Source organism: Mobula hypostoma, chromosome 3, assembly GCF_963921235.1.
Source record: "Mobula hypostoma chromosome 3, sMobHyp1.1, whole genome shotgun sequence".
Taxonomy (NCBI): Eukaryota; Metazoa; Chordata; class Chondrichthyes; order Myliobatiformes; family Myliobatidae; genus Mobula; species Mobula hypostoma.
The window spans coordinates 114,996,615-115,009,294 of record NC_086099.1 but is presented as its reverse complement, the minus strand read 5'-3'; the positions used below and the strand labels follow the sequence as shown (position 1 = coordinate 115,009,294).

Here is a 12,680-nt window from a genome sequence, read left to right as displayed (position 1 = left end):
TCAGATGCCCTGGTCTTCAGCCCATAACCTTTTCCACCAATCGCCTCCAAGATTCTAACCAGTTCTCCCACCTCCCGATGCTCTCACCCAGCTTTAACAATGACCATTCAGTTTGAACTCCTTTCCCTCCCCTCATTTTTTTACTCCAGCTTCTTCACCCTTCCTTTCCAGGCCTGACTCAAACATTGACTCCTTATTTCTCTCCGTAGGTGCTGCCTTACCGGCTGAGCTCCTCCAGCACTTCTGTGTGTTGTTCTGGATTTTCAGCATTTGCAGAATTTACCACGTCCAAGTTTTCCCTATTCCCACTCCAAACCAGACAGTGGGAGAGCATCACCCAGTACACATCATACAAGACTGCATCTATCATTAAGAACCCCCATCACCCAGGACATACCCTTTTCTCACTGCTACCATCAAGAAGGTAAGGAGCCTGAAGACGCACACTCAACATTTCAGAAAAAGCTTCCCTCCCTCATGGAACCTCCCTTGACCCACTGAATCCACACCCACAGCTCACAGACACTCTCCCTATCATTGACTCTCCCCACCCACTGAATCCCCTCCCACACCCCACGGACACTCTCCCCAACACCAACTCTCCCCACCCACTGAATCCCCTCTCACAGTCACAGACACTCTCCCCATGGACACTCTCCCGATCACTATCTCCCCACCCACTGAATCCCCTCCCACACCCCATGGACACTCTCCCCACCCACTGAATCCCCTCCCACACCCCACGGACATTCTCCCCAACACCGAATCTCCCCATCCACTGAATCCCCTCACACAGAAATTCTCCCCATCACCGACTCTCCCCACCCACTGAATCCCCTCCCACAGCTCACGGACTCTCTCCCCATCACTGACTCTCCCCATGGACACTCTCCCGATCACTGACTCTCCACCCACTGAATCCCCTCCCACACCCCACGGACACTCTCCCCAATACCAACTCTCCCCACCCACTGAATTCCCTCCCACACCCCACGGACACTCTCCCCATCACTGACTCTCCCCACCCACTGAATCCCCTCCCACAGCCCAGAGACACTCTCTCTGCCCCATTTTTTGAGCACAAAACAGTATAGGCCCTTTGCCCCATGATGTTGTCTACAAACCTTTAACTTTCTTCAAGATATGTCTAACCCTTCACTCCATCACAGCCTCCATTTTTCTATCCTTCTTCCCATCTAAGACTCTCTTAAATCTTCCTAATGTATGTGCCTCCACAACCACCTCTACTTATTAAATGCTCCCAATGGTGTGCATCTTAAATAGCCTCTGACCACCATGTCCAACTCCTGGCCTTCACATGTGGCTTAACTACTGAGGCCAGTGCAATAATTTCCACTGACAGGGAAAAGGGAAAGGACAGGCTACTGTTGCCTTAAAACCAGTCACTTCAGGCAGACGGGGCTCGTCAGCCGTGGTTGGCAGCTCATCCAGGAGAAAAAAATCCTGATCTCAAAACTCCGCTGCCACTCAAGGGGAAGGCTGCAGGAATAAACACTGTATGTAGACAGCTAGGAGGCACCACAAAGCCCACCAACGAAGGCCTCACAAGGAGGCACACCATCTTGTTTTGGCTGCGACCAGTGCAGGCCTGGCCATTGATGATGGGCTTTCTTTAAATCCCTGATCCAGTTACTCATTGATGGGGTATGAATATCACTGACATTTACTGCATATCCCTTAGGATTAAGACAATGAGCAGGCAAGGACAGTTTACAGATAGTGTGCAGTCAGCCCAAGAATGAGAGGTTGTTGAAGGGTGTCCTGTAGCTTCCCCTTACACAGAGGAGGACTGGAGCCATTTGGCATATGGAGATAAGGATAATAATGTAATCAAAGGATGCAAGGCAAATGAGCAGACGAAGGGACAATTTACAATCTTAATTTGTTGCAGCTTGTGTTAACTTTTAGCACCTGTATTGTGATTGACAATTGATCTTGCAAGTAAGGCAATAGACCACAAGGCACAAGAGCAGAATTAGGCCATTTGGCCCATGGAGCCTTCTCCACCATTCCTTCATGGCTGATTTAATATCCTTTACAACCCCATTCTCCTGCCTTTTCCTCAATCTCTGATGCCCTCACTAACCAAGAAATTTCCAAGGGCTTCCTCATCAAGACAGGTTTATTACACATGACCCAATCTAGACTAGCTGATTTCTAGTGAACTCAACTACATGCTGCTCTAAAAAGCCATCTTAGACCATAAGACCAAGGAGCAGAAGTAGGCCATTCGGCCCATCGAGTCTGCTCCGCCATTTTATCATGAGCTGATCCATTTTCTCCTATTTAGTCCCACTCCCCTGCCTTCTCACCATAACCTTTGATGCCCTGGCTACTCAGATACCTATCAATCTCTGCCTTAAATACACCCAACGACTTGGCCTCCACTGCTGCCCGTGGCAACAAATTCCATAGATTCACCACCCTCTGACTAAAAAAATTTATTTGCATTTCTGTTCTGAATGGGCGCCTTTCAATCCTTAAGTCATGCCCTCTCGTACTAGACTCCCCCATCACGGGAAACAACTTTGCCACATCCACTCTGTCCATGCCTTTTAACATTCGAAATGTTTCTATGAGGTCTCCCCTCATTCTTCTAAACTCCAAGGAATACAGTCCAAGAGCGGACAAACGTTCCTCATATGTTAACCCTCTCATTCCCGGAATCATTCTAGTGAACCTTCTCTGTACCCTCTCCAACGTCAGCACATCCTTTCTTAAATAAGGAGACCAAAACTGCCCACAGTACTCCAAGTGAGGTCTCACCAGCGCCTTATAGAGCCTCAACATCACATCTCTGCTCCTATACTCTATTCCTCTAGAAATGAATGCCAACATTGCATTCGCCTTCTTCACTACTGACTCAACCTGGAGGTTAACTTTAAGGGTATCCTATACGAGGACTCCCAAGTCCCGTTGCATCTCAGAACTTTGAATTCTTTCCCCATTTAAATAATAGTCCGCCCGTTTATTTTTTCTGTCAAAGTGCATAACCATACACTTTCCAACATTGTACTTCATTTGCCACTTCTCTGCCCATTCTTCCAATCTATCCAAGTCTCTCTGCAGACTCTCCGTTTCCTCAGCACTACCGGCCCCTCCACCTATCTTCGTATCATCAGCAAACTTAGCCACAAAGCCATCTATTCCATAATCTTGTAGGCATTTTACACATTCCCTCTCTTAGGATCCAGCACCAACCTGATTTCCCCAGTTTGCCCACATTGATTACATTCTCACATCCCACAACAATCATGACCAGATGAAATCCATCACAGCAAATGTGGAGCAGATCCTAAAGACTGGAGGTTTCAAGCTCAAGCCTTGGGTCTATTCTGGGCAAAATGGGAGGAAAGAGTACAATGACAAGCTGGAGAAGTCCAAGGCAGAAACCATGGTCTTGCCAAACCAAATGTGCGATGATGACAACAACTTGGCCTGGGCTACATAATAGAAGAGGACAAGCTCCATGTCATGATTGCAATCAATTTCTCAAAGAGAAAGAAAAAAATTAGACTTGGCCAAGATCTTCTACAAGAACAAATCAGAGACCAGACACCAAACCCCCTGACACGAAGAGAACTGCTCAGCCAAATATCAGGGCTGTATGACCCAGTTGGCCTGGTAACTCCTGCTAAGCAGAAGGGAGCTATTTTGGTATGAAGGGCGTTCCAAGAGGTAAAGGGCGAAAGGTGTCCAGTCAAAGACACATGGGACATAGCACTCAGATGGCCTCAGGGAGGATGCAATTAAGCTCTTCGAGGCATATGTTCAACTTGGCAAGGTAAAGTTCACCAGGGCACTGACTCCACCATGCTTCACTGAAGAACCCTGAGCAATCACGTTCTCTGACGGAAGCGAGCATGCCTATGGAGCAGTGATGTACCTAAGGTGGAACTCGGACCAGGGCTCAATCGTCAGGCTGGTGGAATCTAAAGCCAAATTAACCCCCTTGGATCACAAAGGTGATGCTGTCAAAGCAGAGATGTGTGGAGCAGTGTTTGCCTCATGCCTGAGAAAGTACTTTGAGCTGCATAGCCAAATCCAAGTTGGGAGGTGGTACCATTTCGTTGATAGCCAAACAGTCCTTGGCGCGGTACAGTGAGAAAGCTATGGCTATCAAACATTCTTTGCAAATACGATTGGAGAGATTCAAAACAGCACAGGGATCCAGGACTGGCGGTGGATTCCTGGTCCGCAAAATACTGCTGATGTAATGACCAGAGGAGCCAGCCCTCAAGACCTGGATGAAGACTCAGAGTGGCAAAATGGGCCAAAGTTTTTGAGTTAGCCAGTGAATGAGTGGTCGCTGAAATCAGCCAAAGAACTAGCAGCCACTGCCAGGGAAAGCATCAACAAGTTGCAAAAGAAGGCATTTGTTGCTGCTTTGACAAGGGCCAAGGCAAAGAAACAAGAACCAGCACAAAAACAGTACCAGGTCAAAACAGAACAATGGAGGCCGCCTGCAGCGCCAGCCATCCAAAGCCTTGTGGACATCAAGTGGTTCAGTGTTCTAACTCAACTAGGCAAAACAGTTGCATGGATCTGGACAGCAGCAAAAAAGTTCATTGGACAAAATCAAGCCGTGGACAGTCCACAGTGGGCAGTTTCTTTGGCAGGAGTCATCTCAGTAGGGGAACGAGAAGATGCTCTAAGAGACATTTTTCTAGCAGCACAAGAGGGCACAACCTTCCCAAGCACCACTACAGACCTGCTGGTAGTCTACAAAAACCAAGACTCTGGGCTGTTGGTTTGCAGTGGCCGAGTGCAGATCTTCAAAGAAGATCAAATTGGTGTCCCCATCTTGCCCTATGATGCCTGGGTGTCCACACTGTTAACTCGGGAGGCCCACATGAGAGTCAAGACGGAGTGGCCGGACCCTTGCTCAAGATAAGAAGAAAGGCATTGGTCATAAGGGAAAGGAAAATTGCCCAAAAATTTGTTGATGACTGTATGCTCTGCAGGAAGGCAAAAGCAAGGATGTGTCAACAAGTAATGGGTGACTTGCCGCCAGATGGAACTGAACCTGCTGCACCATTCCAGTTCACAACGGTGGACCTCTTCGGACCCTACCAAGTAAAAGATGACGTCAAGAAAAGAGTAACACTGAAAGTCTGGGGAGTGGTCTTTTTGCTGCATAGCCAGCAGAGCCATCCACACAGAGTTGGTAAACACCCTATCAACTGAAGGATTCCTGATGGCCTATCAAAGGTTCACAGCAATCAGGGGACATCCAAGAAAGATCTGGTTAGATCCAGGCACCAATTTCATTGGAGCAAAACCAATCTTGGAGGAACTGTACAGATTCTTAGACGGTCTGAACGAAGCAGCCCTGCAGGAGACCGTGGCAAAACATGGAACGGAGTGGATGTGGAAAATCCATCCACCTGATTCTCCACACAGGAATGGTGCTGCAGAAGCTGCTGTATGCATTGTAAAGAGAGCACGCCAGAGTCTTGGGAAGGAGTCTGGGCTCAGTTACAATGAGTTCCAGACAACTCTTCACATAGCAGCCAACCTTGCCAATGAGCGCCCACTTGACGCCAGGGTACAGAGCCGGGAAGACTGTATTCAGTATGTCACACCCAGCACTCTTCTACTCGGTCGAGCATCTCAAAGTGGGGATTTCAAAACCTTTGACTTTTCCAGCTAGCCCTACAAAAGACTCTGAGCAATGCAGTCAGAGGTGACTAAGTTCTGGAGGTGCTGGAGCCAACTCGCTGGTCCTAATTTGTTTGTCAGGAGCAAGTGGCATAATGCACAGAGAAACGTTATTGTTGGGGACATCATCTGGTTAAGCGATTAAAATGCACTGAGAGGACATTTCAAGCTTGGCGGAGTCGTCAATACTAATCCAGACAACAAAGGCATCGTGAGGGACGTCAACTTCAGGATCTTCCCAAGCTACAGTGTTCCTGTGACAAAAGCTCTGAAAGTAACAACAAGGCATCCAATCTCTGATGGGAAAAAAGACAGGATCCAAGCCACCATCCTTCACAGGGATGTCAGGCGGCTGGCTGTCTTACCACCTGCTGAGGAACAGAGGGAAAGTCAAGTCAACAATACATCGTAAGAACACCAAACTGGGACCACCAAGTTTGCCTTTGAAGCTGGCGATCTCCCCAGTGTTTCCATGGGAAGATCGAGTGGAAGGTGTCAAGTCAAACTAGAACTTCTAGAAAGATTTGGGACCTAGAGGCAAAAGAAAATAAAATTTAAAAGTAATAGCAAGAATCCACTAATAGACCGGATGGAACCCGCTGCCTGGAACATCGGCAGGACCCGGCAGCATCACAGCGGCAGTCCAGGAGCAGCATTGGAGTCTGCGGTAAGATGCTGAATTTTAATAACTTGAGAGACTGTTTCATGGAAAAGAGCACTGCTGTCACTGCGTTTTGGGTTAGCGCTAGCTTCGCGTCACAGGGATCATCACGCGCAGGCGCTTCTGGGAAATGGCGCGAGGTTTAAGAAGAGCACAGGAACCTTCAGAAGGGGTCGCCAGGTTTGAAAACATAACAGTCTATTACGGAGCAGAGAGGTGCAGGGCGGAATCCGTCTACAAAGTCCGCAGAGGTAGCCAGTTTTTTCACCTAACGGCTAGTGACTAATGGCTAGTGTCTAATGACTAATGTCTAGTAACTAATGGCTAATGGTTGATGGAACTAATGGAACTATCAATTTGCCACACTTGCAAAAAATAAAAGGAAGAAAAAGGAAAAGTTGTTTGGTCATTGAGTTGAATCTAGTTAAAAAACCTTTGGGTAGATGCATTCAATCTCTTTCAAGTGGGGAAGCTGCACATGTTCAAAGAAGAAAAAGAAATCCACCTTGACAGTCAGTGTTGAGACCACTTCTTTTTTATGCTGTATATCAATGATTTAGATGATGGAATAGATGGCCAAGTTTGCAGATGGTATGAAGATTGGTGGAGGGGCAGGTAGTGTTGAAGAAACAGGACAGATAAGGAGAATGGGTAAGAAAGTGGCAAATGAAATACAATGTTGGAAAATGCAAGGTCATGCACTTTGGTTGTAGAAATAAATGTGCGGACTATTTTCTAAACGGGGGGAAATCCAGGAATCTGAGATGCAGAGGGACTTGGGAGTCCTTGTGCAGAACACCCTAAAGGTTAACTTGCTGGTTGAGTTGCTGGTGAGGAAGGCAAATGCAATGTTAGCATTCAATTCAAGAGGTCTACAATACAAGAGCAGGGATGTGATGCTGAGGTTTTATAAGGCACTGGTGAGGTCTCACCTTGAGTATTGTGAACAGTTTTGGGCCCCTCATCTTAGAAAAGATGTGCTGGCACAAGGATAATTCCAAGAATGAAAGGGTTGTCATAGGAAGTACATTTGACAGCTCTGGTACTGTATTCACTGGAATTCAGAAGGATGAGGGGGGATCTCACTGAAACCTTTTGAATATTAAGAGGCCTAGACAGAGTAGATGTGGAAAGGATGTTTCCCATTGTGGGATAGTCTAGGACAAGAGGGTACAGCCGCAGGATAGAAGGGCATCTATTTAAAACAGAGATGCTGAGAAATTTCTTTAGCCAGAGGGTGGTGAATTTGGTGGAATTTATTACCACATGTAGCTGTGGAGGCCAGGTCGTTGGGTATACTTAAGGCAGAGATCGATAGGTTCTTGATTGGACATGGCATCAAAGGTTATAGGGAGAAGGCTGGGATCTGGGGTTGAAGAGGAAATTTTTTAAAAAAGGATCAGCCATGATTGAGTGGCAGAGTAGACTAATTCTGCTCCTCTGTCTTATGGTCTTATAATTACACTTGGGTATCAAAAAGAAAGCAGTGAAAGATAGTGTTGCAGATCAAGAGAAAGTGCAAGGCCACAATATGATAGATTGGGTGTTGATGGCGGCGGATAGGGTGGTGATCAAGTTGGCTGCCTTGTCCTGGATAGGCATCAGCTTCCTGTGTGTCCTTGACTGAGGAATAATCAGGAGGGATGGGTGTAGTGGGTTGGAGACATGAATTTGACTGTAGATTTAGTGTTAATGTCAGTGGTTGGTACAGATAGGATGAGGGTGTGAGGTTATGTTGTTTGCTGGAAGCTTCCTGTTGAAGGTTCAGTGATTCAGGAACACGAGATTCTGAAGATGCTGGAAATCTCAGGGAGAAGGCAGCATGGGTGCAGGGAGCCAGCACCAATGCAGTCATTGATAACACGTTCAAAGAGCTTGAAAGTTACACTAGGCTACATCATCTCCCTCTGATCCACTCCTCCTTCCCTTTCTCCAATGCTCCACTGTCCTTGCTGATCAGATTCCTTCTCTTCAGCCCTTCACCTCTCCCATCTATCCCCTCCCAACTTCTTACTTTGTCCCCACACCCATCTACCTACCTTCTCCCTCAGCTAGTCTCTCCTATCACATAACACACACAAAATGCTGGAGGAACACAGCAGACCAGGCAGCGTCTATGGAAATGAGTACAGTCAACGTTTCGGGCTGAGACCCTTTAACAGGACTGTACTCTTTCCCATCGATGTCGCCTGGCCTGCTGAGTTCCTCCAGTTTTGTGTGTGTGCTGCTCGGTTTTCCAGCGTCTGCAGATCACCTCTTGTTTCTCCTATCACGTGCCAGCTTTGTACTCCTTCCCATACTCTCTTATCTGGCTCCTTCCCTCTTCCTTTCCCATCCTGAAGGATCTCAGCCTGAAACATTGACTGTACTTCTCGAGGTAGATGCTTCTTAAACAAGTGGAAGTACAGTAGGTTTTGTTGGGACATTACAAAGGGCATTGACACAAAGATGGTTAATCTAATCTTTATAAATTTGACATAAAGGTGCATTTAAAATCTTGGTCCCACAGAGAGGAGTCTCTAAGCTGAAATGGACTCCAAGCGACGCTCAATTTGATGACAATATTTCTCCGGGAGTCCGACGGATCTGTACAAGAATGTTGGGGGGCGGGGGGGAGGTAGTCAGAGAGAAAGGAATAAAGAATAATGAAAAATTTAGTATTTATTTATTTACAGATACAGCGCAGAACAGGCCCAGCAACCCACCTACTTAACCCGCACCTAACCACAGGACAATTTACAATGAGCTACTAAGCAGTATGTTTTGGACTGTGAGAGGAAACCACATAGTTCACAATGAAACCACTCTTGGAGAGCAGAGACTACAGACACTGACAGCCAGGAACCTGAAACAGCTTACTCTTTCCACTGCTGATCCCGCAGTGCGATCCACTCCCTCCCATGCACTCCCAAATGTTCAAAGAAAATTTATTAATAAACTACATATATGTCACCATATACAACACTGAGATTTGTTTTCTTGCAGGCATACTCAATAACTCTATAATCGAATAATAACTATAGAAGAAACAATGACGGATCACACAAACTTGGACGTTCAACCAGTGTGAAAAAGACAGCAAACTGTGCAAGTATATAAAGAAATTACCAGAGATTAGCACAACAAAGGGTGGTCATGGGAGGCAGAGGAGCAGCTAAGAGATTGCTTTGAGTCAGTGGACTGGGCTGTGTTCAAGGACTCAGCTGTGGATCAGGATGAACACACCATGGTTGTCACAGACCTTATGAGTGTCTAGCATGAGAGGGCACAGTTTTAAGGTGCTGGGGAGTAGGTACAGAGGATATGTCAGCGGTAAGTTTTTTTACACAGAGTGGTGAGTGCGTGGAATGGGCTGCTGGTGACGGTGGTGTAGGTGGATACGATAGGGTCTTTTAGGAGACTCCTGGATAGATATATGGAGCTTAGAAAAATAGAGGGCTATGGGTAACCCTAGGCAATTTCTAAAGTAAGTACATGTTTGACACAGCATTGTGGGCCAAAGGGCCTGTATTGTACTGTAGGTTTTCTATGTTTCTAGTGTGTAGGGACCTCTGGTGCTACAGGTTATATGTTGATGGTAATTGGGTGGAGTTTTCTTCAAACAAGTCTGGTTGTAGTCCCTGAGTATGATTTGAAATGCTTTGGGATAGACTGCTTGTTTGGAGATGGCATCGTGCAGTACTTCCAAGCACTTGATTCTAGCCGGCTATGCCATTCCCATTACCCTTCACCCATTCACTGTGAACTGGCCCTGCTTCCAACAGTTGTAAATGCCCCAAGGCTGACCTGAGCTCCTGCAGCTTCTCCCTCTTGATGTGGTCGAGGCGGAGCCGCCGCTGCTCGGCCTCCTCCTTCAACCGCTTGCCCTCCTCGAAGAAAGCCGCCTTCTCAGCTATCTGCTTCTGCTCCTTCTCCCGCATCTGACGCCGCAGGTCACTGGCGTACCTGGTCCGGCTGTGTCTCCGGTCTTCCTCCTCCCACTGCTCCTTGGCCATCTGCTCCTTTTGCACTCTGCAGGGTCGACAAAGAGAGAGGGAGAGGGAGGGACGGAGAGAGAGAGGTTCCAGAGGGGTACAAACAGAAGGAAAGAAAGAAAGGTAAGAGAGGATGAGGGGAGAGAGGGGGAGGAGGGTAGAGTGGATAGAGTAGAAGGAGAGAGAGAGTTGAGGGGTGAGGGGGTGTGGGTGGAGGCAGAGTGGAGAAGGCAGTGGTTAGGGGCATGGAAGGAATGAAGAGGGGTGAGGAGAGGTAGGAGAGGAGTGAGGGGTAAAGAGGGGGATGGGGAAGGAAGGGAAGGGGGGTTACAGAGCAAAGAAGATGGGTGGATGGGGGTGAAGCAGGATGGGAAGGAGGGGGACAGAGGAGAGGAGGGGAATGGGAAAGTGTAAGGAAGGAGTGGGATAGAAAGGGATGAGGAAGGTGGTGTGGAGTGGAAGTGGAGTTAGAGTGGGAAAGAGGTGGATGGGGTGACACAAGATTGGGAGGGAGAGGAGTGGGAAGAGGGAAGGGGAGGGGGAAGAAAGGAAGAGAGTGGGAAAATGGGGCATGGGGGAAAGGGAATGGCAGGGAGAAAAGGGAGGAAAAAGAATGAATGAGTTGGGTAGCTCTTATTGAGAAGTCACTCACTGTCCACACCCAGCAGAGCGGAGTACTGGTGGAACAGACACCACCGCTGACTCGCAGCTCCAGTAACCTCGATTCAATCCTAACCTTAGGTGCTACCTTTACGGAGTTTGAATGCTCTCTGTGTGAGCACCTGGTTTCCTCCAACACCACAGGTGCTTTAACTGACGGTTGTCAGCTACTCCATGTTGACAAACAAGTGAGTTGGTGCTCACATGAGGGAGGTGGTGTGTAAAAGAATGGAGGATGGGACTGATGGGATAGCTCTGCTGTGCACTTGATGAGCTGAATAGCCTTATTTTTGCATCACAGTAGCATGGTTAGCGTGATGTTATCACAGCTCTTTGTTCAATTCCGGCACCAGCTGTACGTCCTCTCTGTGACTGCATGTGTTTTTCGGGTGCTCTGGTCTCCTCCCCCATCCAAAGACGTACTGGGCCGCAGGTTAACTGGTGATTATAGATTGTCCTGTGATTAGGGTGGGGTTAAATCAGTGTTTGCTCGTTGGTCCAGAAGGGCCTGTTCGACGCCGTGTCGGACAGGCACGTCTTCCCGAGGCCGAGCCCAACACTGATGAGCATCGTGGCAATGCACCTCCAGTACCAGCACAGGTTCAGGACAGCTGAGCGCACAGCGCAGACAGGGACCCCAGATACAGAGTCCCGTCAGTGTGCTCCATCTCTGGCGGCAACTTCACTTCAGAGGAAGAGTTGGAAGGGGGATTACAGACATAGAGATTACAGAGTTAAGGGCTGGAGGAGATTATAGAGATATGGAGGAGTATAAAGGGTTACAGAGATGGGGAGAAGTGCAGGGGCAGAGGGTGTTACAGAGACGTGAAGGGATGGAGGGACTGGAAGGGGATTACAGAGAATAAGGAGTGTATAGGCTGGAGGAAGTTACAGTGATAGGGAGGAGTGTAGGGGTGACAGAGATAGAAAGTGGTGTAGAGGGGTTACAGAGATGGAGAGGGACGTAGTGGCCAGAGGGGGCTATGGAGACAGTGAAAGGTGTACAAACAGAAACACATTACAGAAACGGGGCAGGGTGCAGGGGATGGATGCGGTTACAGTTGCGGTTCATGGAGAGGGGGTTGGGCTAGTGCATGGTACGCTTGAACTCTGGACCATGTAGCTGCCTCAGGCTTCTTCAGCCCAGTTTTCCCTGGAGGTACCTGATGCAGAGATGCTGAGACACAAGAGACTGCAGATGCTGGAATCTGGAAAAACAAACAAATTTTTTCTGGAGGAATTCAGTGGGTCAAGCAGCATCTGTGAGGGAGGAAGCCACCTCGACACCTGAGGTAGGGGTGGCGCTGGGTGGGGAGAGACTGTCTCTGTTCTGCTGTGGACAGAATTCTAAGGCTCACTTTGGGCACCACTCAGTCTGGTGGAGGTGTTGATCAGCCTTACTGCTTGGGGAAAGTCACTGTTTCTGAGTCTGGTGGTCCTGGTGTGGATGCTACGTAGCCTCCTCATTGAAGGGAGAGGGACAAAAAGTCCATGAGCAGGGTGGGTGGGATCCTTCATGATGTTACTGGCCCTTTCCAGCACCTTTCTGTAAACAGTGCCTATAAAAAGTATTCACCCCCCTTGGAAGTTTTCATGTTTTATTGTTTTACAACATTGAATCATAGTGGATTTAATCTGGCTTTTTTAACACTGATCAACAGGAAAAGACTCTTTTGTGTCAAAGTGAAAACAGATCTTTACAA

General features: G+C 47.9%; 1 protein-coding gene across 4 annotated transcripts in view; it reads right to left on the bottom strand.

Moving 5' to 3' along the window:
• Positions 1–8,793: 8,793 nt before the first annotated feature.
• The window catches only part of LOC134343512 (cilia- and flagella-associated protein 45-like), a 48,962-nt gene continuing 45,075 nt past the window's right edge, over positions 8,794–12,680 (bottom strand). For all 4 annotated transcript variants that reach the window (XM_063042240.1, XM_063042241.1, XM_063042242.1 and 1 more), the window contains 2 exons: positions 10,130–10,354; positions 8,794–8,929 (listed from right to left, as the gene is read on the bottom strand). In XM_063042240.1, coding sequence (XP_062898310.1) covers positions 8,863–8,929; positions 10,130–10,354 — 292 coding nt within the window. In that variant the 3' untranslated portion in view covers positions 8,794–8,862. The remainder of the gene's footprint in view (positions 8,930–10,129; positions 10,355–12,680) is intronic.